General features: G+C 46.2%; 1 protein-coding gene across 3 annotated transcripts; it reads right to left on the reverse strand.

Annotated features, from left to right (window-relative positions):
- Positions 1 to 11,013: 11,013 nt before the first annotated feature.
- On the reverse strand, positions 11,014 to 22,945 carry LOC142765433 (uncharacterized). 3 transcript variants are annotated; one of them, XM_075866584.1, is made up of 5 exons: positions 22,091 to 22,945; positions 17,045 to 17,099; positions 14,799 to 14,887; positions 11,461 to 11,620; positions 11,014 to 11,363 (listed from the first exon to the last, which is right to left on the reverse strand). In XM_075866584.1, exons 2-5 carry the CDS (start codon positions 17,046 to 17,048, stop codon positions 11,101 to 11,103), a joined length of 516 nt encoding a protein of 171 aa, XP_075722699.1. In that variant the 5' UTR covers positions 17,049 to 17,099; positions 22,091 to 22,945; the 3' UTR covers positions 11,014 to 11,100. The 3 variants fall into 3 exon arrangements, with proteins under 3 accessions (XP_075722699.1, XP_075722642.1, XP_075722597.1); XM_075866527.1 differs by having other exon boundaries at positions 17,045 to 17,107; XM_075866482.1 differs by lacking the exons at positions 14,799 to 14,887; positions 17,045 to 17,099; positions 22,091 to 22,945 and having other exon boundaries at positions 11,461 to 14,789.
- Positions 22,946 to 24,653: the final 1,708 nt, after the last annotated feature.

Consider the following 24,653-nt stretch of genomic DNA (forward strand, 5'->3'; position numbering starts at 1 on the left):
TACCTACCCAGCAGACACTACAACCCGGCTCATACCGTAGCAATCCCCAGTTCATAGACGAAGCTCGCTGGGCGAGTTTATGTCACTGGAGGGATGAAACTTCTTGAGGCGAGCCACGTACACCAACTGCATTCAATTTGACCGACGAGAAGGTGTCGTCAAGCGTTTTACAACGTACGTCAAGTCAGTCAAGCGATCTACAATGACGTAGGGGCCTGTGTACTGCGGTAAAAACTTCTGACATGAACCAGGTTTTCGTTGGGGGGTCCACAACCACACGAATTCACCTTTGCGGAATGAAATGGCATCATGGCGTTGATCGTATCGTTGCTTGGAGAGATCTTGTCATGCCAGTGTGTGCAAGCGAGCACGTTAGGTTATCTGCGCAGAAACTTTTCTTTGGCTCCGACTAACCTTAAACTTCTGCTTTATCAAACATTAGTCCGACCCAAACTCGAGTACGCGTCATCAGTCTGGGATCCACATACCAATTACCTCGCTGACAGCATCGAGGCGGTTCAAAATCGCTCGGCACGTTTTGTCATGTCAAACTACCATCGCACGTCCAGTGTTACCTCGATGAAAGCCAATCTTCACTTACCCACTCTCTCACTGCGGCGTAAAATATCTCGCCTTTGCCTGTTCCATAAGATCTTCCATAGTATTCCGTCTTTTAGCAACACTCTTTTCCAGCCCCCATCGTACGTTTCCTCACGCAACGATCATCAGTTTAAAGTGGGCGTTCCTAGCGCCCGCACGAATTTATATTTTGAATCATTCATCCCGAAAACTGCAAATGAGTGGAACCACCTTCCCGCCCCTATCGCTGCTATCACTGACCTCACTTTGTTTAAAAACGCCCTCTCTAACCATTTCGCGTGAATTCGCCACTTAAGTCACGCTGTGTTTTCTCTTGTTAGTTTTTTGTGTGCGCGTGTCATTCAAAGACGCAACCATGTTGAACATTGTTGTTACAACCACCCTGCCTCTTCTTCACATCACGGAGTCTTTCTTTTCTTTTATGGTTTTCAGATCGCCATTGTGCGCATATAATTTTGATTTGCTGTATTTCCTGATTTTCTGTACGATGTATACCCGCTCCTCTCTGTAATGCTTCGGCCTTGAGAGTAAATAAATGAAATGAAATGAAATGAAATGAAATGAAATTTGGCGGGCTTCTTCAGCCCGGCACAATGTTTCGGCCACGGACTCATCGGTACGGAGCTTAAATGGGAGGAATGTATCAAGGGAGCTGCGTGGTGATCGAGTGTAGAGCAGGTAGAAGGGCATGAAGTCCGTGATCTCATGCTTCGCTGTATTGTATGCATAAGTAATAAAGGGTAAGATCTCATCCCAGTTTTTAGGGGCGAAGCTCCTTATGGCGTGGCTTGTGCGTCCCTCGTAGCACGTAACCACCGGTGGCACATACCCGAAATAGGTATAACATTTGATCTCCAAGGTGGTGCCGGTGAGAGATTTCTTCTGTGCGTTGTTTAACAATAAAAAATAGTGCTCAATGTACATGCCAATGGCTGCTAATGGGGAATGAGAGACAGGAGCATTCGGCTTTTAGTTAACACGCACGCTGCGATCCCAATTAGCAGCCATTGGCATGTACATTGAGCACTATTGGACAAGAAAGGGTTGCTACATTATACTCGCTGGGTGCAACCTCTTTCGTTTTAGAAAGGTTTAGCGAGCGTTGAGCCGCAGGGCCATGAATACAATGAACTAGTTTATACCATGAATAAATTCAAGGTGGTTAAAGGGGGGAAGCAGATACGAAGCGCAAGCCGTAAAAAATTGAAAGCTGACTCCTCCTGTCTCTCATTTCACATTAGCAGCCACTGGCATGTACATTGAGCACTATCTGACAGGAAAAGATTGCTACGTTATACTCCCTGGGCGTAACCTGCTTGGTTTTAGAAAGCTTTAGCAAGCGTTGGGCCGCAGTGCCATGAATACAGTGAACTAGTATATACCATGAACTCGAGGTGGGTGAAGGTGGGAAGTAGACCCGAAGCGCAAGCCGTAAGAAAGTGTGCATGTGCCACCTCTTGTTTAGTCCTTGCAATGTCCGCTGAATGGCGGTGCTTCTATATGGAGAATATATAATAAAAAGATGCGAGATGGTGGGACTTGGAGTGTTGAATAGATGGACGAATGGATACTTAGACAGATGCAAGGAGGACTCATGAACGGACGCAGGGGCAGATGCATGAACGAACGCAGGGACAGGCGCACGAACAGACGCATGGACGGTCACACGGACGGACGCATGGACGAACAAATGCTTCGCCCCACTCTCCATCATTCACTCTGTGGATATGCTGCAATTTTTGTGATTGGACGCAACGTACATTGCGAGCATGTTAGTAAGAGTTCGATTGGTACGTTCTACAAGACCATTCGTCTGGGGATGGTATGGTGTCGAATGTCTGAACTGTGAAGTGCAGAGGTGAAGCAATTCTTCCACAGCGTCCGCGATGAATTGGCGACCACGGTCACTGATGATTACTTGAAGTGGACGATGGCGAAGAACAACGGAGCGTAACAAAAAGGCAGCGATGCCATCAGCTGTAGAAGATGGTATCGCAGCGGTTTCGGCGTATCTGGTAAGGTGGTCGACGCACACTATTATCCAGCAGTTGGTGTTCGAAGATCGCAGAAATGGGCCCAATAGGTCGATGCCCACTTGCTCGAAAGGCGTAGTAGGCGGTTCTACGGAATGAAGAAGGCCGTGCGGTGCACTGGTAGGTCGTTTGTGGCGCTGGCAATTCTCGCAGCTCGAAACGTATTGTTTCGTAAAATCTCGCATTCGTGGCCAGTAAAAACGCTGCTGCACTCGATGCAGGGTGCGAATGAACCTAAGGTGTCCTGACGTTGGATGACCGTGCGTAGTACGGAGAACGTCACATCGAAGACTTTGAGGTACAACCAGTAAATAACGTGCGCCGGTTGCTGAGTATTTCGTTTTGCACAACAGTTCATCACGAATGCGAAAGCGACCACTTCCTTTGAGATTCCGAGCGTCAACGAACAAAGAGTCTAAAGATAAATCATTCAATTGTTCTCGTTTGAAGTTATTGGTGTCAGGAAACGTGTGAGAGACCGCAGCAAAACAGATGTCAAGGGTATCTGCACTGTGCTCCGTCATGGTCATAGGTAGGCGAGAAAGGCAATCAGCGTCCGAATGACGTCGTACACTTGTGTACGAAATGCTGAAGTGAAATTCTTGAAGGCGTAAAGCCCATCGAGCAAGGTGGCCAGAAGGGTCTCGGAGGGTAACAAGCCAACATAATGAATGATGGTCTGTCACAATCGTGAATGAACGACCGTAAAGGTAACATCGAAACTTCTGATTGGCGAACACAGCCGCTAAATATTTTTGCTCTGTTACCGTATAATTCATTTCTGCCTTGCTTAAAGATCGACTCGTATAAGCAACAACATGCTCTGCATTATCATGGCGCTGAACAAGCACACCTCCGATGCCAATTCAACTTGCGTCACTGTGCACTTCTGTAGGAGCGGAAGGATCGAAATGATGAAAAATAGGCTCAGATGTTAGTAGAAATTTCAGTTCAGAAAATGCGGCTTCACAATCAGGTGTCCATTCGAATGGGCTATCTTTTCGCAACAAGCTCGTCAGTGGGTGTAGTACGTCCGCGAATCGGGGCACAAAGCGGCGAAAGTAGGAACATGGGCCCAAGAAGCTGTGAAGTTCCTTCAGAGTCTGGGGTGGTTTGAATGTGCCGACTGCTTCGATTTTGCGGGGACCCGGCCTGACACCATTTTTGTCAACTAGGTCACTGAGGACTAAAGCTTGTCGTTCACCCAGTCGGCACTTCTTAGAGTTCAAAATCAAGCCAGCCTTTCTGACACAGTCTAAAACAAGGCTTAAAAGGACGTTGTGCTCTTCGAAGGTACGCCCAGAAATGACGACGTCATCCAGGTAGCATAAGCACACCTCCCATTTAAGACCACGAGGGACAGAGTCCATAAACCTTTCAAAAGTGGAGGGGGCGTTGCAAAGCCCAAACGGCATCACATTGAATTGGTACAGTCCATTAGGCGTCACGAATGCGGTCTTCTCCTTGTCTGAAGGGTGCATAGGTATCTGCCAATATCCTGATTGTAGGTCTATTGAAGAAAAGTACGAAGCCGAGTGTAAGCAGTCAATAACATCGTCAGTCATAGGCAGCGGATATACATCTTTTTTGGTCACGGCGTTGAGTCTTCTTTAATCAACGCAGAACCGCCAGGCACCATCTTTCTTCCTAACCAAGATGACTGGTGCTGCCACGGGCTACACGACTCTTCAATAACACCCTTTTTCAGCATTTCCTGAAGCTGGTCGGCAATAACTTTTCGTTCTGATGACGACACTCGGTAAGGCTTTTGTCGGATCGAATGGGCAGTGCTGGTGTCAATCCTATGGTGAGCGCGAGAACACGGTAAAGGTAGTGGCTTCTCCTCTTGGCAAAAGTCAATCACAGAAGAATGTCGCCTGAACAGATGGCATAACGTCTGCTGCTCATGTGACCATAAAGTGGCGCTAATCATGCCTAGGATGTGCGACTCGTAAGAGCAACTGCGCTTGCCAGAGACTGTCCCTTTCTCGCTTTCATCGTTGTTAACGATCGCTACAGAACCTTCAGTGGAATCATCGAAGACGCCAAGCTTCATTCCTCGAGGGAGCACAACCGGCATTGGCGAACAGTTCAGTGCCCACAGAAAGGTTGCTCCTTCATCAACTGACGCCAAACAACAAGGGCCGAGTATGCTTTTCTTAGCACATTGAATGATGGCAGGTTCAACGATGGCGTCAAAAGATGTGGCACATTCTGGGGCGAACACCGCAACTGACCTCATTGACCATGGCGGCACTGTCAGCTCATCGGAAACAATCAGAGCGTCCTTCGCGGCCTGTGGCGCCTCATTGACGAGGGCAGGAACAATGTCACCGCTGACGGAAAGTTCACCGCTTCTACAGTCGACGAAAGCGCCACATTCTTGGAGAAAGTCAAGACCGAGAATCACATCGTGGGTACAACTTTGCAGCACTAGGAACTCTGTTAGGAACACCTTTCCTGCCAATAAGACATCGACGGCACAAACTCCGACAGGATGAAGTACTTCCCCACCAACACCGAGAAACCTTGTTGATTCGCCTCAAGAAAACATAACTTTGCGGCCAATGCGACTTTTGAAAGAAAGACTCATAACTGATATCGTAGCACCAGTGTCCACCAAAGCACTTGTACAAAAGCCATCTACTTTCACACGTATCTTGTTCTTGGACATTATAACTGGCGGAGGCATCTGAGGCAAATCCTGTTGTGCGACCTCACCTCCATCGGTCGCGCTGGCTACTTTCCCGGCGGTTGCGGTGATGACAGGCGTCGTACCGGCGAAGGGGAACGATGCAGTCGGCCAGATGGAGGCGTCAAGCTACGGTCAGAAGTGGGAGAACTGCCACGGTGATTTCCCCGCCGTGAGGTACTCCTGGAATAGGCGGGCCAATGACCATTGTTGTGTCCAGTACCCGCTGGCGGAAACTCTGATAGGGAACAATATCAGGAAGTCGGCTCTCTCTGTCGATGACAGAACCGAGCTATATGCCCGGCGATACCGCCACGGTAGCACACAGGGGCTTGGCGGTGTGCACTGTACTCCTGGAAGGCATTGCGCTGACGTGGTGGTGGTACGGGTACATCTTCGTTTGGGTCGTAATAGGTGTTGGCTCGCTGATGCGGTCTTCGTACCTCAGCAGCGAGTAGTTATTGCGCTGTGACCTCGGTGGCGAGGGTGGCCTGTAGTTGCAGTCATCGTTGCCTGCTGCGGCAATTGACACGGAAGGGCGAGAGGGAGGCGGTGCGGGTGTAGCTACATACGGCGTCGGGCGAGCGTGTCGAGTGAGCTCTTCTCGAACGATCTGGCGTATTGTCGACGCGAGATCAAGCGGCGTGTATTTGTCAACACTTGCCACAGTGGTTACATTCGGTAGGCGACCGAACTTGGGGGTGATACGTCGCATCTTCAGGGTCTCGAATGTGCGACAGTGGCTTATGACGTCGGTTACCGTAGCAAGGCTGTCTTTGCTGATGAGGAACACATACACGTCCTCGGCAATGCCCTTTAACAGGTGGCCAACTTTATCTTCCTTTGACATAGAAGGGTTGACAATCTTGCAGAGCTTCAAGATTGCCTCGACATAGGTCGTGCACGTATCTCCTGCGATCTGAGCTCTCTGCAGTAACGTTTGTTTCGCCTGCTTTCTCTTAGCTACGGAGTCTCTGAAGCACGCTCTTATTTCGGAAACGAAGCGATCTCATGACGTGAGGGCATTTACGTGGTTCTCGTACCACACGAGTGCTGCGTCCGTTAAGAAAAATACCACATTGGTCAGCTGGGTCGCCGCGTCGCACTGGTAGTATTTGCTCACCCGTTTGTAGTGTGTGAGCCAGGCATCCACGTCCTCTCCAGATTCGCCACCGAATGTGCGAGGCACTATCAGATCCTGACGCAACCAGGGACCAGCCGCACGCGAACTTGGTACTAGCGGTGTTGCTGGGACTGGTGGAAGGTCTGCAGCTGCCGGGATCCGGTTTCCTTCTTCGCCGTGAGGCATCTCAGCTTCCAGTGGTAACGGAGGCAGTCCAGCAAGGTGGCGGCTTCGTCGTAGATCAGGCGCTTAAAGCGTCGTGTTGCTTGGTTGATTACCCAGCACCTCCACCACAAAACTGCTACGGTTGAATTATAGGATAGGTGGATTTATTTACAGGGTGCGGATGAAGATCGGCAGTCGCGGTAAAGATGGAGTCCTCAGGCTGCCCCAGACAACGTCGTCTTCCTCTTCTACCAACCCGGCACATACTACAGCCCGGCTAATACCGTAGCAATATCAACAAGTCGTAATGTTGGAGGCGTCCCAAATGTACTTGACGCTAAATACTCATAAATGCACTTTCAATTTTCCAGAGAGTTATTGGCACGACTTTGAAGAACCTAGAAGTTGTCAGCTGCTACTTCGTTGACGTTTTCAGTACCGACAAGACACTGGACGAACATTTCGCTAATATCGGTGCGGTTCTGAAGTGGTTGAATGACCGCGGTGTCCGAGTAAAAAAGAAAAAAAAAACGCCTGGCCTGCGCGGACGGCGTAGCACATCGCAGCGAAAGCTAGAAGAGCAGCCTTTCAGAGCCTTTTCTCAACACTCATTCCGTAGCTGCTGCAAGCACACTTGCTTGATGCCCACAACGGCAATATTGTTTAAAGTTTTAGGGTAGTACGCAGGTATCCACTATGGTAATTTTGGTCATTCTTCTGGTGAGCGTCCCCGCAGGGGCGTCTGCGTAAAAAGGCGTTTGGTGTGTAGCGACACCACGGACCCGAGCTAACGGGGGGGGGGGGTGTTCGACGTCTTCCCATGCCTAGCCGTGCATGGCTTTGCCGTGTCCGTAAAAAGGGGGTCCTGGAGGTTGAGCCGACGCCAGGTGATTGAACCTTTAAGGCCGCCCGGCGGAGGCAACACACCCCTTTGGCCCCCAGTTTCAAGTAAACGGCACCCCTGGGCTGTCCACTCAGGGGAAATCGATAGTCACCTCTTCCTATCTCTATCCCCTACAACTTCGTCTTTAACTCTAACTGTTTTATCTTTCCTGTCTACTTCTCTCTTGTGTTTACTTCCGATTTCTCCTGGCGGCAAGGGTTAACCTTGTGTATGTGGTCTGTCTTGGGCACAATATATTTGGTTATTGCGGCTGTGTACAGCTGACGTTGACATGCCTCATAATTTTACCACTTCTCATGACCCTGTGTTGGGCTCCATGATGGGCGGCTGACATGGCTGCTATACTTACTGCTAATTTATGACTTTGACTTTTCTCCCTTCACTGCACGGTCTTCCTCTCTCGAAGAGATGGCGCACTGAAGACGTTTGCAATTATTTCAGAAAACCCAAACAAGCTCTTCCCCGCTACCGTGTAATTCACTGTTAAACTACTGAAAAGAACGCCAGAACGATCTCGCCTTTTGTTGTCTGGAAATGCCTGACTACTGAACTTGGCCCAGGTTACCAGGCTACAAGAATGATCAGTGGGGATCTCCTCCTCGAGGTAAAAAGTCACACCTAGCATGAAAACCTCTCGAAAATAGAATCGTTTAGAACAATTCCTATCTTAATTACACCACACCACTCATTCAACATTTCCCGAGGTGTTGTGTCTGATCAAAACTTGCTTGGTCGGACTGAAGGTGAGCTCCTCGAGGGCTGAAAGGGCCAGCAGGTGATACAAGTACAAAGGATAAAAATCAAGAGTGATAAGATGCAAGTCTCAACCGAACATATAGTTGTGACATTTGGCACCAGTATCCTGCCTGAACATCTCGAAAGAGGATATTTGAAGTTAAATGTGCGACCCTACATGGTCACGGCTCTCACAGTTTCCGCAGCCAACTCACCTGTGCAAAGTGCGTCACCACAGGACACGCCACAGACGATTGTAAGGTGAAGGATGGGGCCCACTGTGCAAACTGCGATGGTGCACACCCCGCATACTCCCGAACCTGTCCAACATGAAACAAGAAAAAATAAATAGTTACAAATAAAATCACACAAGGAAAACTTTTCGAGAAGCCCTACAACAGGTATCTGGTCTTTTCCCAAATAAACCATCGTTCGCCGATGTAGTGCAGCAGGGGGCAGCACTACAACGGCCTGTAGCAGCTGTCCATGCCAGGCACAGTATGCTCAAGCGGTTGCCAAGGCCCCCCCCCCCCCCCCCCCATAGTGGGAACAGCCAAGGCTGCCCTGCCACTCGTCTCCACGGCCACACCAGCGGCTGCTGCAAGCTCTTGCAGCAGCCAAAGTAACTCAGCAGCAAAGGAGGTCCCCTCGACCCCTTGCCCAATGGGACCAAAGGTTACGCCTCCTAAGGTGAAGGAGACCCCAGGATCGGCAGATATAAAGGCCTCGGCTCACCTTCGAGGCCCCAAGCTTGAAACACTAGCTCGCAAATGCGGGCGTGCAGTGCCTCTGTTGAGGCTATGGACACCACGGTACCCCTGGGGCCAAAAGATTGGCGTAGCTCTCTGGAGCGCGCCAAGAGAAATAAAAAGCCGATAGTGGGGCGCGATGACGGCCCTGCTACCTGAGTCTTAACGTCCACCTTAAGGAGCAGACACAGCCATTTTGTACACACTGAGCTACTTTGCTTCCAATATGGAAACACAAATTATACATTGGAACGTCAGAGGACTGCTTAAAAACCTCGACGACGTCCAAGAACTCTTACACAAACACTCACCAAAAGTGCTTTGTGTACAGAAAACACACCTAAAATCCTCCTGTACAAATTTTCTACGTGCTTACGTCATATTCTGAAAGGACCAAGATGATGCTGTGGCGTCATCCGGTGGCATGGCCATTATGGTTAATCAAGGAGTACACATTTACCACTCAAGACATCCCTTGAGGCAGCGGCTGTCCGAGGAGTACTTTTAAACAAACTCGTCACCATCTGCTCTCTGTACGTACCTCCGCACCACCGTCTTGAAAGACGTGAATTGCAGTCTTTAATAGACGAACTACCTGAACCTTATCTGCTCCTTGGGGATCTTAATGCACATAGCAGTCTGTGGGGTGATTCTCGCTGCGAAGCACGAGGTCGTCTCATTGAACAATTTCTCTTATTTTGAGGTGCCTGTTTGTTGAATAGGAAAGAACCAACATACTATAACGTCGCCAATAAAAGTTACTCGTCTGTAGACGTCAGCATCGTATCAACTTCACTTCTATTCCTACTGAAATGAAAAGTCATAAATGATTCATATGAAAGTGACCACTTTCCTGTAGCGTTGAGTTGACCGACAACATATGAATGTCTACCACATGTTCCTCAAATAAACAAAGCAGACTGGGAACAGTTTCACAACACTGGTCATTTAAGTTGGACAGTCATATATAGGTTAAACATGTATGAACCTGCGCAGTACTTCACAGTTTATCTTACTGACACAGCAGCCAAGTGCATACTGCTAACATCTGGAATGCCTGGCAAGCGACATGTCCCATGGGTGAACACTGAGTGTCGGAATGCGCAAAATGAGGAGAAAAAGACATGGACGTTGCTTCGGAACTCACCGACAGTCGACCCAGGCAGCACGCCGCCGTTGGACCAATCTTGGACCAACATCGGCTAACATCGGCACCAACGTCGGGCCGACGTCGGAAGTGCAACTTCTTCCAATGTCGGGCCGACGTTCAAGCCAATGATGGGCCGACGTTTTGCCGATGTTTTAGCCAGTATGCAACCAGTATTGGGCCGACGAAGGCCCATCGTATTGCCGACAAAGCTGCCAACGTTCGGCCAACATTGGGCCATATTTCAGCCAATGACATGCCATTTTTACGCCGATGTTTGCTGCACGACGAATATTGGCTACGGATGTACGACCGACATTGGACCAATCCAGGGCCACATTGCAGCCAATCAAATGCCGTTATTACACCGATGTTTCCTGCACGACGAATATTGGCTACTGATTGGCTTGCCATTATGTAACCATTATCAGTAGGGAATTTTTCTTACCGGAAGATTTAAACAATATGCCTCGATGACCCGCTCTTGTAGCTTTGCAGCCCTGTATACTTGGGGCAACAGAAAATTGAATGCTGAGAACTGAAAGCAGTTACTCGATCTATTTCATTTTTTATACCTCATTCCCTTTGCCAACACTAGAAGTGTAGTTTATTTTTTTACCAATTTATCTTTTGCAATAGCGAGTGCTTTATTTGGTACTGGTATTTGGTACAGCAGATCGAAAAAAGTCGTTAAGTAAATGTTGAAAGCGTATGTCCCCCACTTGCAATGCCCACATATGTCCCCCACATGGTAATCGAGAATATTCATAGTTTAGAGCATTTTTTTGTAACTAAAACATGGTGATGGTGCTTCCGAATCAGCATAAGCTAGCCGAACAGTGCACCACCGACAGTCTGCAGACTATTTATTCTTTGTTTTTTTTTATTTATTTGGTACAACAAAAAATGTATACATTGAAAAATATATATACACAACTAAAAAAGGCCCGCTCTACTGCAGGTCAGGTTGCGTTGGGGGCACAGTGACAGTGGTGCTGTCAAGGCCCTGGCTGCTGTGGCTGGGCAGGAAGCCAGCTGCCGCGAGCAGCCGATAATCTGCACTCTGAGAGTGGGCATCATCATGCTGCTCCACAACAAATGCTTCTCTGAAGCGCCGCTTCCTGCCCCCACAGCGATCACCAGACCCTGGCAGCCACCTCTTAATAAAGTTGAGGGCCTCCGCCTGGTCGCACCCAGCTTTTTGGCAGATGACATCTGCATACAAGAACAGAAATACCATAGTACACATGAAGCACTGCAGTACAGAGAATACACAAGGGTACACACACATAAAACAATGAACAAGTCTAACCTGTCACTAATCTACAGAGCCTCAGGTTCACAAAGGCCCTTTTCCCTTTTCTGCCATGAAGGCTGTACAGCACTTGCACGTCATGTGCCAATACAGCCTTCATGGCATTCACACCAATTTCTCGGAGGCCACGTCCCCCAATCTGCAGGAGGTGCTTGCGCTGTAAAAAAATGCAAGAAGCATAGATGGGGTAAACGCAACAGCACATCGAAATGTTTTCATGATAAAAATCTGCAAGAAGAGGACACTGAAAACAACAACTTGAATTTTTGGGCATCACAACATTTCATTGTTTTTACGCTAACTTCAACTCACTTGACCTAAAATGGTTTCCACATCAGCCCTCTCACACTGAGTGTGAGAACCTTTCAGAGTCCTTCTCTGAATGCAGTTTCGCTGTTATGAAATCAAATACAACACTGTTATAACCCTTAATAAATATTGATTCTAGCTATGAAATAGTATAATTACTTTGTACAGTGCTCAAATTCCAGTACACGTTTCTTCGAGGTTACAATGTCTTTGCCTGAATGTTGACCAGGAGTAGCTTCTACAGGTGAAAAACGATAAAATATGTGGAATTCAAAAAGAAGCTTGGACATGTTTTTAATCAATGCATTGTAAGCAGAGCACAACAAGATAAATGAACATGATCAAGGCGTACTAAGAGGCAACCTTAGAGCGACCAAATCTTGGTCATAGATGAAACTGATAGAAAAATAAAGGTCGCACTAGATGGTCGCACCATTCGCTGTTTATATTTTTCTGTGATAGCCAACAAAGAGGCATGTCGCTATAGAAATCTCATCACAATAAACAAAGGTGCATTTTTCTTCACACTGCAAAATTGGGTGCATGTTAGATTTTTAAAAAACTAAGAAATCGGCTAACACAAGGCAGGGTGAACTGTAGCTCAAAGTAGAGAGAGCCGCAGCGGACACGAAATAGGGTGATAAATGAACAAAATTACTTAATGTCTGTTTTAAGCAGGCTATTGCTAGTCACTGCCCATCAAACACACGATGCCGCCTACATCGTCTGCTAGCTTAGGACAGTTCACTCGGACTTCACGGACTATAGTAAATACAGTCGAATCTCATTATTTCCAACACACTTAATTCGAACTGACGCTGTGGTCCTATCAAAGCTATACCGCGCTCCGAAAATGCTCTCAGCACCCTGCCCAATCCTGCGGTGGCACTTCAGACACCTCATCGCTGTGCTTGAAGAAGAAAATGAAGAAAAGGAAAGAAAAGACTGCGGTGGAATGTTTGCCAAATGCCAATCTGCGACATTCCTGTGCCCCGCTTCGGCTTTTTCCGTCCTTGCCACGTAGAGACCCTTCTCCTCTTAACACTGCGCATGAAGAGAAAGAGGCGAAAAAAAGCTGTCGCAGAGACAAAAAAAGCTCTCTCATGCCGATCTGCAACGCGCTGGTGTCACGCTTCCCTGTTTTTCGTTCCTGCTATGTAGAGACTCTTCTCCTTTCAACACCGCGCATGAAGAGAGAGAAAAAAAAAAAAAGCTGCCGCGGAGTGTTTCTCTCTCGAATGCCGATCTGCTTTTCTCCAGGTGGAGACGCTCCTTTATTCTCATCATGTGCTGGCCACGCTCCGGCTGCAGCGCAGATGGTAACAGTGGAAACACAGTTGTCTTCGAAGAGTGTCAGCACTGGACATTGCCGCGCGCAACTTCTTTTGCCAGGAGAATACTGAAGCCGAAGTACAAATGCTTTGCAAACTGCACGCAAAACTTGTTGACTCGTTGCAAGGCCAACGTGTACAGACATGTATTGACTACTTTAATTAATGACGGATGTCCTGTAATTTGTGAATAAAACTTCTCCATGCACATGCATCACTGCATGGTGAGCCCTCCGCTCGTTTACCGTATTTACTCTATTCTACCGCGCCCTCGATTGTAACGCGCGCCCGGTTTCCACGACAAAAAAAAAAAAAAAAAAAACTAAGACATCGGTTGCAACGCGCACCCTTTTTTCTCGTTGGCCCGCTTGATCACACCACTCGCGAAAACGACCCTTTTTGAGAGCGTCTTCCGTTTAAATATGAAGTACGGGGGAAGCTTATGCCTATCTGACGTGCAACAGAGCATTGCTGTCACTCTAGTTTTACCGTGGCCCGATGTCAGTACACAAACTTGCTTTGCCCCCTTCTTCTAGACGGCTGTGGTGCCAGGCATGTCGAAGTAAAGAGGCGTGTGATCGGCATTCCCGATTTGCCCAAGCAGGTAGCCGTTGTTGTGCTGCAAGTTTAGGAGGAACCTCTGAAGACTCTGAAGCTTTTCTTCGTACTCCTCCGGCAACTTCCGGCATATGCCCGTTCGCCTTCGGAGGGAAAAGCCTTTTCTCTTCATAAAGTTCGTTAGCCAGCACCTGCTCGCTTTAAAATGGCTCTGCATTAGCCCTTTTTCTAAGGCTAACTGCATAGCCTGCACTTGGAGCAGTTCTGTCGTCACGGGCACCTGTGCCGCTCACTGCTTAATCACATACTCGCCGAGCAGCTCTTCAATTTGTGGAAACCGACCCTGCTGTGGTCCACTGAAGCCTTTGCGTGAATCTTTGCTGTCGACAATATTCTGCTTTTGTTTCCGCCAGTCCCGCACGCACGTTTCGGGAACTCCGAATGACCGCGATGTGGCCCGATTTCTGTCCGTTCCGGCAAACGCGACGACTTTTCTTTTAGAAGCAGCATTGTGGTGCACTCGTCGAGTTTTTGGAGTCGGCCCTACCATGCCGTCGATGCTAATGTACTACAAGATGACGAACTCCTCAGCACAAGTATGAAGTGCCGCGCATGGGAAACACATAGGCAGAAATGACCGACGCGCCATGCCGACGCACGTAGGGAACGGCCATTTTGTAAGTGGCGATGGCAATAGAATGACCATATTCATTTTTTTTTTTCGTACTCGATTCTAACGCACATGCGATTTATGAACTCTCTTAACCGAAAAAAAGGTGCGTGTTAGATTCAAGTAATTACGGTAACTTTCATTATTTTGAACTTCTTTTAATTTGAACAAATTTTCTGGCCTCTTTGAGTACGAATTATTCATATTCGACTGTAGTACAGTGGCTCATGAGATAACCTGACTAGTTTGTTTCCCGAAACACAGTATCTTAAAGCAGTACTAAATTTCTGCATGTTACATAGGCATATTAAAAATCAAGAAATATACACCAAAGCCGCAGCCACAGCTTTACTCTGCACAGCTGCCTCTGCTGCCTCCACTTCTCCAATTGTACCAGCAGGCAGCCGGGGAAGGTCAGAGGGGCGCTGTGCTGGCTGGGCGTGCTGAGGCACGAACAAGAGCCGTACCTTGTGCTTCAGCTGTCGCACCTCCTGCAGAACCTCTCTTTGTTGCTGCCGGACGCCAAGTTGGATCCGCAGGATCCGTAGCAATAGAGCTGAAACATACAAGAGTACATACCATATTTACTCGCACAATCTGCATCCTCACATAATTTGCTCACCAGTATAATTAGCCAGCCTGCTTTACTACAAGAAACTTTTTGCTCGCATACTTTGCCCTCCCCAACCAGCCCGAGCCACCTTGCCAGCACACACACAGACACATTTGACTTCATGATGCTCTGGTCAGGCACATTTCTTGTCGAGCAGGCGAGTGCAGTCTTACACAAAATGGACTGAGTGCAAGGTCGCTTCTTCCATGAACTTTTATGCTTTCCCTAGAATATCGAACTTGAAAACTGAAACCTGTTTATGTGTAGTCCGAAATGCCTAAAGGTTTGCCTCCTATCTTCCCACCTCTTCCACGGCAAGAATGTATTCCCGAGACACAGCACAGACGTTGAACGCGTGCAAGGACCTGTCACATCAACTAGATGAGCCAGGTTTTCGCACTCATTTTTTTTTTTTTTCGGTTTCGCCATCTGGCCATTGCGTTTTTACCGTTCCTTGTGATAGGCTACAATAATTATATATGAGGCAGATTGCTGTTATAAAGCTTACCGAAGAAAACTGAAACCGTGCTACCGCTAAGCACATCAGCGTGGAGTTCTTCGACATGCAATATTCAGTATGGGAGCCAGCAGAAGAGTGCGTTGAATAAGACTTAGCATAGAAGCTTGGGTGTGTTGGTTAGATATCGGAGGGAACACAACGCAATAGAAGACTGGGACAAGGAATGGACACACACACACATGAAGGGCGACACACACAGCACTGTGTTGGCATCGCGCTTCCTTGTCTGCATCTTACTTTACGTTGGGTTCCCGACAATTATTGGAGAGTACTTATGTTCTCTGGTATAACCCTGTCGTGGGAACTGGTTTTTGTGAGCACTGTTCGGAAGAAATTCAAGAAAATGGGGGCATTTGAACAGGCTTAGCAAACAAATGACAATCCGCTTTGAGACAGCTGTGACAGCGCCTGCAACATATATTCCCAGTTGAGCTTTTAGGCCAGCGATTCCTACTAGCTTCGCACATGACCGGATTGACAAAAAAAGTACACATAATACGCGAGTATATACCGCATTTGACTCTGTAGCTTTGATGAACCAGGTAGATACACAAATTTATCCAAAACTCCATTGATTCTGTTGCAAAATTATTCAACAAACAAATTGCGATGTTATCCATGTTACTATACGATTGTGGCACTTTACCATTGCAGCTTTCCAGGAGGCACACATAGTGCAACGTTAGTTCACCACTCGCAGTTAATTGTACGCAGTAGGTTGCTCACAGCAACTGACTGCATGCAATGGTGAACATCTTGCATGCTTGCACCGCTGTTTCAGCATGCTGGCTGCTTCCCATACGGCTATCAATTGATGTTCACAAAATTGGGAAGATGAAGAAAGACTACACAGTGCCCTCTGGCCACCCTATACTCCAAACCTCCAGCCAACAAACAAACAAAAGAAACAGAAGTATGCAAATGAATATTATTCCTAATGCAGCTGGAATGGAGTGTAGTTTTCACCAATTCTGTGTGTTAAGTCAATATGGAGTGAGTTAACTCCATAAAGTAGCTTTTCTCATAACAGTGTTCACTGTATTGTAACACAAGGAGTGACTTCATAGCATCTAGAAGGAAAAATAGAATCTTCAGTATTTGATAGAAATGTGAGGCTGTACCTTAAAACAACAATAATCTGAAAAAAGAACTCATTACATTCGAAAAAAAAAAAAGGTAGCACTGTTGATCCCCTTTACAAGAGACACTGATGTAACAGACAAACGGGGATAAGAGGCACCAGTGTGCAGGCTGACATTTGGCCCATCATGCATCAGGCACTCCGTAGATGCGCCTGTGCAGCCGGGAGCCCTGCAGTCAAGCATGCTGAGCAAGACTGTTGACCACTGTACAATGACACATTGCCACAAAATTCCAAAACTTCATTTCACAGACTTCTGCAAAAGCTTCTTACACTCTTGCATAATTTTTGCACAAGCTTCTTTCATTCTTGCGTGATTTTCGTCAGAACATATAAGTGTTGGAAGTTGTATGTCCCCAAAAACTTGCACAATACAAATAGCATACATTAAAGTCTATCACTTAATACGTGCATAGTGTAACAATGAAAGGAAACTCACGCATGGTTTGCTCCGAGCCTTCCCCGTGCGGTGCCTCCTTGAGCCTTGGAGAGCACTGTACAGCTAGAGCAAAGTAGCATCAATCCAGTGTTAATGGCAGGTTAACAAGACAACAAAACTAACCCCCATATTCATAAACGCTCCCCGACTCGACTTTCACCCTTCACTTGACAGAGTTGAGCACTGTGCCGCTGCTCGTTTGAAAGCGACGCTGCGCTACTCGAGAATCACAGCAGATTATTGCTGACATGCAGCAATTTTCTCTGCTTAGAGACGGCGCTCCCATCAGCCATCTCAAGTGAAGGTGAAGCATTGAGCGGAGGGACGTTCTAGAATACGGGGGTAAGATTGGTTGCAAGAACATTACAATAGACACACTTAATTTTTACACTTCATCTATATTGCACAGCTACACACATTCTGCATCCTTATAATGCAACATATACATACAGGCTTATAAAGTAAACACTGGAGGCTGCTCAAATAACACCTACACAAAAAAATTACCCAAAAGTGGCCATGCGCAAAGTACTTTTATTTGAAACTCACAAAACTTTTGCGGTGATGGAGAATAAATAAGACAGGTTACGCTTGGAGGCACATGAGACCTTCGCAGCTTTCATAAAGTACAAAAAACAACATGGTATGTGTGTGTGTATGTACACATGAAGCTTCAGCCTTTACATACGGTTTCTCGAAAGAATCGACTTTGAATTTTATGGCACCTGTGTCCTTCAGCGCAATTGAAAGCCTGCTGATCAGTGTGTGCAATTGTGGAATAGTTACATGGAAAATGGCGTGAAACACCTAAAATCAAATTTTTCTAGCTAGGAAATATGCAGCTGTGTATACACAACACATGTTGCAAACAGTGGGAGGTGACCACAAGAGTGATTTGAGTGCAAGCGGCAGTATTCCGCATTCATGCACCCCGCCATTTTCAACTGTTGACCAAAAGCAGCACCACTTCAGCGTGCTACTTTTTTTTTTTACATCATAAACAGCACGGAATACAGCGAGGATGAAAACAACATATGCAATTAAATTTTGAGCACTATTTATGGTGCGCATGATTGATTGATTGATATGTGGGGTTTAACGTCCCAAAACCACTATATGATTATGATAGACGCCGTAGTGGAGGGCTCCGGAAATTTAGACCACCTGGGGTTCTTTAACGTGCACCTAAATCTGAGCACACGGGCCTACAACATTCCCGCCTCCATCGGAAATGCAGCCGCCGCAGCCGGGATTCAAACCTGCGCCCTGCGGGTCAGCAGCCGAGTACCTTAGCCACTAGACTACCGCGGCGGGGATGGTGCGCATGAAAAAAAAAAAAAAAAGGCCTTTGTACAACGACGAATTCATAATTTGCCTTCACGGACCTTCTGTTAGGCTGCACCACATACAGATTTTTTGTGGCTTTCAATAGAGATTTGAAAAAAAAAAATAATAACCGTGTTTACTCTCGTTATGAGCGCACTCACTAAGTCACCCTCATTTCAGTCGCCAAAATTTTGAATTTTTTTTTTTCTTCCACATATTAAACACACACCTTACGTTCATCCGCTGAAGTCCCACGGGCTCTCCCCCCCCCCCCCCCTTGTCGCCTTCGCTCGCTGCCACGTGCCATTTTATTTTTGTTTCTATTTGTTCACGGAACGTCCCCTGTCTTTTTTAATTATCTCTTGTAACATATGTGGCATTATCTTGTTCCCGAGATGCCACAGGTGCTCTGCTATGTAGATGCACCATTAAACTAGTATTTTTGATCAACTGTGCATTTCTGATGTTTACCTTGCAAGTACGTAAAACTGGCATGCTTCTCGATCTACGATACACATGTGGCTTGTCTCACTTTGAAGGAAAAGTTAGCATACAATAATGTAAATGCTTAGAATTTGAAATATTAAGGCAGCAGGACACCGGAGATGATCATATGGTAAAGAAACAAGTGCTGCCTTATTACTGGCAAGTTGTCACTTATATGTACAAATAAATTTTGCGAGCTAAAAAAAGTACAAAAGCACAGCGAGGCTATGATGTGGTTCAACCTGTGGATTCGCTTCATTTATCACGCCATATGATGAAGCTTCCTTTGGTAAAACTGCTCAGATAAGAAAAAAAGTTTGCTGTCCAATACAGCAACTATACAAAGTGTGCACGTGCATCTCGCAGCGCCTTTTCGTCACTTCCGAAATGCACCACCAACATGCCCGGGCACCAACCGAATCTATCGCCTACAACTGCCATGTTGTCTCCTCGTGCTTGCACCCGTTTAGTTTTGCCTCACGATGCAAGTTTGAGAAATTATGAGCTGCTAGTGAGGCAAGTTGATTTAGTAGTCCACGCAGAGGGAGCAGAGCTTAGGGTGTTTCTTCGCTGAAAGTTATAACCTGAAATTGAGAACGCACATTCCGATTTTCCTAAAAGTACCAGCGTATTTGGCTGGTGCAGATTAACAAAAGCTACTTGAAGAAACTTTGCAACATTTGCATCTTCAGGTGCAACTTCATTACGGGTAAGTGCCATAGCCAAATATTTACCTGCAAACAGATATAGCTTACCAAGATACTGTACATACAAACTTGTCCGCAGTTAAAATCATGATGGCGAGGAAGGGGTTTAAAATCGTGATGGCGATCGCAGAGATTTGGTATTGCATTGAAACAAACTATAAAGAATGGGAAACAATATTAGTTCACTTTGAAGTATAGCCGATCGGTTCAAGTTGGGCGTCAGGATTTTTTTTAATTAGTCAATTAATTCTATACACGGTCTCTATCATGTTCAGTGACTTCACTGTACATTAGCGTACGACAAAAGCAAAATACAAAGTGAAAAGTGTGTTAAAGCATACGCGAAAAATAAAGTGATGACTAGCATTACCGCGGCACACACCACGCAAAGTCGCTATCTGCCTTGTATAATATTTTCCTCGACTATTTCTACAAATTGCAATCAAAGAGGCTCAAGCTCAACATCAGCACTGTTTAAAACACTTGGGGGGGGGGGGGGGGCATTGCTACTTTGGTGGCGCAGGCCGTGACAATATATTCATAATATTATATCTCTTATAAACTTGCCTAGCTCTGCACGACTAGTTTTCGATGGGAGCAGCTGCGCTTCGCACATCCACTCTTAAAATTGCGGCTCGAGAGATTTTAGCTTTCACTTGTTTTTGGGCCAGGCAATTTGTAGTGAAAGCAAGATAATAGGCCCTCATAGGTTGTGGCGGGCAGCCGGTGTACGCCGTGGGTGGTATATGTGTCGCACATCTTGATTATCTGGTCTTGTATCGAGTGAACGAGCGAGGCCTTCCTAATCCAATAAGCTCGTTAAAGTAAGACAACAAAAAACCACAATGCTTCCACATCGTTCACAGCAACAGATGACGAGCCCCCAACAAACCGCACTGCAGCACGTGAACTGCCGTAGGTACCCAGGGAGTTACCCGGGCATGGCGGGAGAGGGCGACAACGGCAGAAGTGACATCACAAGAACACAATGTATAAAGGGGACATTTAAAGACTTTTTTCCCATTTTTAAACTTCGTGCACTGTTCTGTCACAATTTATAGCTCAGAATAGTTGTATTTTGAAAAGGGCACTAATTCATAAGCCCAATGGTTCAAGGATGGGTGCATTTAGGGGGCCCATTCTACGTTTTACTTATGCCCTTCAAGAACTTGCTTACAGGGCCAAAGTCCTGTTTCAGAAAGAACACGCTAGTGCGTGGCCAGCAGTCCGTCAAGCATTAGTGCTGGTGAGATTTGGAAATGTAGCGCATGAGCATCCTCATCTGCTACTTCTCTGCTCATGCTCTCGGGGCTTACTTGCGAGGCACGGTCCTTCGCACTTTTCATTTTCACACTGTAAAGCAACTGATACCAACTCTGCCTTCCATTATTTAATAAACCGATATTTCATGGTCACGAGGACGAGCTTAAAATGTTTGCTACATCAGACCTGAACAGCATTTTGAGTCATCGAAACTTGCTAGTTGCAGCGAGCATTATGCGAAAAATATGATGTGCTTTACGGTGACAACTTGCAAAACACTGCAGCAACGATTAAAATCATGCATTTTTTGTGCTCACAGGAAATCCCTGAAGCAGGAGGCACTGGGCTAGATAAATTGCGCAGCTAAAATACGGATGCGCTTTCCAATGCTGTCATGCGTACAGGCGGAGAAATGGCAGACAAAACTGGGTGCACCCCGATTCTATGCGCATGCGTCCCATTCACAAGCCTCGCTGCCAGTTAGCACCACATGGCTAACTGTCCATGAGCTCGCTTGTTTCCTGTAACAGTGGACCATACGGTACACCTATTTAAAAACGAGGATAGAATGTATATAATGCAGCATCTGATGAAGCCATGACGTTGTGTTGCTGATGAAATCTGGAACTCTAGTTAGTACTCTTATTGTTAACCAGCCGACCGACTAGCAAAAAGATTTGCGACTGAAATGATGGCATCTACACCTGCCCTTAAAGGGACACTGAACAAAGTTTTTGCCGCCGAGATTTTCAGCCAAAGCAAAAGATTGGGCCATGAAATTCATAGACAATAATAATTTCAAGCAGAAACTACGAAAACATACTGAATTTAATGAGCCTTTTACAAAATGACGCGTCTAGCTCTTAGACACGGCGTTTTCTAAGAGGTCGCGACATTTATTTTTAAAGTTTTTTTTTTTTGTTATTCAAGACAAATCTACGGTGCATTGTTCACAGAAAACAAAATTGCCTCGGTAAGATTTCTTTGCGAGCAGCTTACTAATTTTAAGGCAGGCGCGTTGATTCGTGAACTGAAGGATGCGAGTGATCGATCTTGCCTGCTAGTGGCTAGGCGACAAAGGCTTTACCTCATGTCCTGGTGTAGCTAAGTCACGCAAATGGAGCAGAAAATGTGCATTATCATTTATTTCACCTAAATATCACACGTATGTGACTTATTGCCGGTGACAGGTGATCAGGATGAAGTCGACAAGTTGCAAATCTGAACAAGAATTCACTCGAATGAAAAACCAACCTATACTCACGTGCACGGTGAAGTCGAACACGTCGTCCGTCAATGTTGTCGCTGATGCCCGAAGAAAAAGAGAAGAGGACAAGCGACGGGGTCGTCTCTTTCTATAAAGTCGGCGGAACTGCCAGAACGGCCAACACAAAAGGGATCGGGTTGATATTCCTCCATCTGGGCATCAGTCGCTCCACCCGGGCATGCAGCTGCTACTGGTTCTACTACTATCCTCTTCCCCGTGCCTCTTCCCGACATTGCAGTGTTGCTGCCATACTCGCGAACCTTTTTAAATTAAAGCACGCAATCATGTATTATCGTGCGCCATACTAAACTTAAAAACAGTGCGCCGGTACATGAGATCACGAAGCGCGGTCCACGCCATCACTAGAGCAATTAGAGAAATGAAACAAAGAAAACAAAAATGTATAAAATATTTTGTCTCAATACGATCCGCAATCCAGTTTCCTGCAGCGGCTTTTGGCTCTGTATGAACGGCCAAGCCAGTGCCAAGCCAAGCTTGCGTCCCTGATCAGCTGTTTGTTTCCATCGAGAATTCAACAGTGAACTGGCAATTTGTTTAGATGATATTGCTAAAGGGCTTGAAATTGAATATTTCTCTACGTACTACTGCTGTACTTTTCCTCTCTGTTTCCTGATCACAGTGATGAGATTGAGGAGGTTACAATTTAGAAAACAGCAAGTGCAGCTCAAGCATTGCTAGTATCGCTGTTTCGGTAATAAAATGTTACAAAGATTTTGCCCCGCGACCTGCTTGCCGTGTTCGAGCACCCAGTAGAAGTTTACGGTGCCGCGTTTGAAAGAGTTGAATAAAATTGCAATATTACGAAAGAAAGGCTCTGAAGCAACATCGCATTCTATCAGGCCTAAACCTCCCACACCTAGACGAGGAAACTCGTCGATATTATCTTGCAAAGCTGTGTATAATATTTAAAACACATTCTTCAGCCCACGATGAATTGTTCTCTCGTGTGGCTTCTCCATTTGGTACTGTCATGTTAACTTACAAAGGCAACTTTCCATATTTAGTCTCTTTAGATGTTGCAAAAGCTTGACACGTGGTGTGTATGCCATACTGATAATTCTCCTCGTAACCTGGGTCCGCCTCTTTAAACAGCGTCGCATTTTATTGTTCGCAATTGTGTTTGTTTTATACTGTAAGCGAGCTGTGTGATTTCATCAATATTCACGAGTGTTCCCTGACTATACAAACACGTGCGTCTTATTTGGTGCGGTGCACGTTTGTATGTAGCAAAAAATGTCATTTCGTCAGCGTGTGTCTGCATACACTTGCATGCCCTGCAGTACGTGTACATAATTAATGCAGTAACGACTGCAATGCATAGCCTTGCATGGGACATATATTCCATGCCCCCTCAGAGAAATGTTGTTTGTTATGAGCCTACTGTTTATCATTACATTTTTTTTTTCGTTAAAGTTTCATCTCCATATAAAGCAGCTGTATACAGGCACGAGCTTCAGCAGCTTCCTCGTTGTTCCATTTTAAATAAAAACACCAAGCCTACCCGAATCAATGATCTGTTTGCTATCATTACTGTTATGTGTTCTACGATGTACACAAGGACAGTAGTATACAACAAATAGGGAGGGAACTAAATGCCCCGCCTGCATGGCTGCGCCGTTTCACAAGATCAGGCGCTGCGCTGTGAAGCTTCCTACCGGCCTGCAGAAATTCAAGGGAGCGTACAATAGCATGGTTCAAGAGGACTTGTGGGGAATACTAGACACACTGGGTGTAAAAGATGGAGGCACTAATCGTTTAAAGGAAATCTATAAAACTAACAAGGTAGTTAAAGAGTGGGAAAAACAGGTATACAAGCCCACAGTGGTGAAACGTGGACTTAGGCAGGCGTGCCCACTGTCACCCTTCTTATTCATGATGTACCTACAAGGATTAGAGGCCAAATTAGAGGCAAGGGGACTTGGCTTCAACCTCTCTTTAGTCAAACAAGGAAAACTCATTGATCAGGCACTACCAGCATTAATCTACGCAGATGATATAGTGCTAATGGCCGACAACAAGGAAGATTTGCAGAGGTTGATGGACATCTGCGGTAATGAGGGAGAACGGTTAGATTTTAGATTCAGTTAGGAAAAATCAGTAGCCATGATTTTTAATGATAACAAAGGTAGTGAGCTTAGAATACAGGAAGTCACGCTAGAGATAACAGATAAATACAAATAACTGGGCGTATGGATAAGCAATGGGACCGAGTACCTGAGGGAACACGAAATATGCGTGACGACTAAAGATAACAGGAATGCAGCAGTGATGAAAAATAGGGCACTGTGGAATTACAATAGGTATAATGTTGTGAGAGGAATATGGAAAGGGGTAATGGTTCCTGGGCTGACGTTCGGCAACGCGGTCTTGTGCATGAGGTCAGAAGTTCAAGCAAGATTAGAAATTAGGCAACGTGAAATATGTAGGCTTGCTTTAGGAGCTCACGGGAACACACCAAACCAGGGAGTACAGGGTGCTATGGGATGGACATCATTTGATGGGAAGCTAGCAGCAAGATAAAATTTGAGAAGCGATTGAG

Source organism: Rhipicephalus microplus, chromosome 1 (genome assembly GCF_043290135.1).
Source record: "Rhipicephalus microplus isolate Deutch F79 chromosome 1, USDA_Rmic, whole genome shotgun sequence".
Taxonomy (NCBI): Eukaryota; Metazoa; Arthropoda; class Arachnida; order Ixodida; family Ixodidae; genus Rhipicephalus; species Rhipicephalus microplus.

Coding starts and splice junctions, on each gene's coding strand:
- LOC142765433 (XM_075866482.1), bottom strand. CDS start 11,737: ATGCCCAAAAATTCAAGTTGTTGTTTTCAGTGTCCTCTTCTTGCAGAT. Junction 11,364..11,460: donor GCTCTGTAGATTAGTGACAG/GTTAGACTTGTT, acceptor TCTTGTATGCAG/ATGTCATCTGCCAAAAAGCT.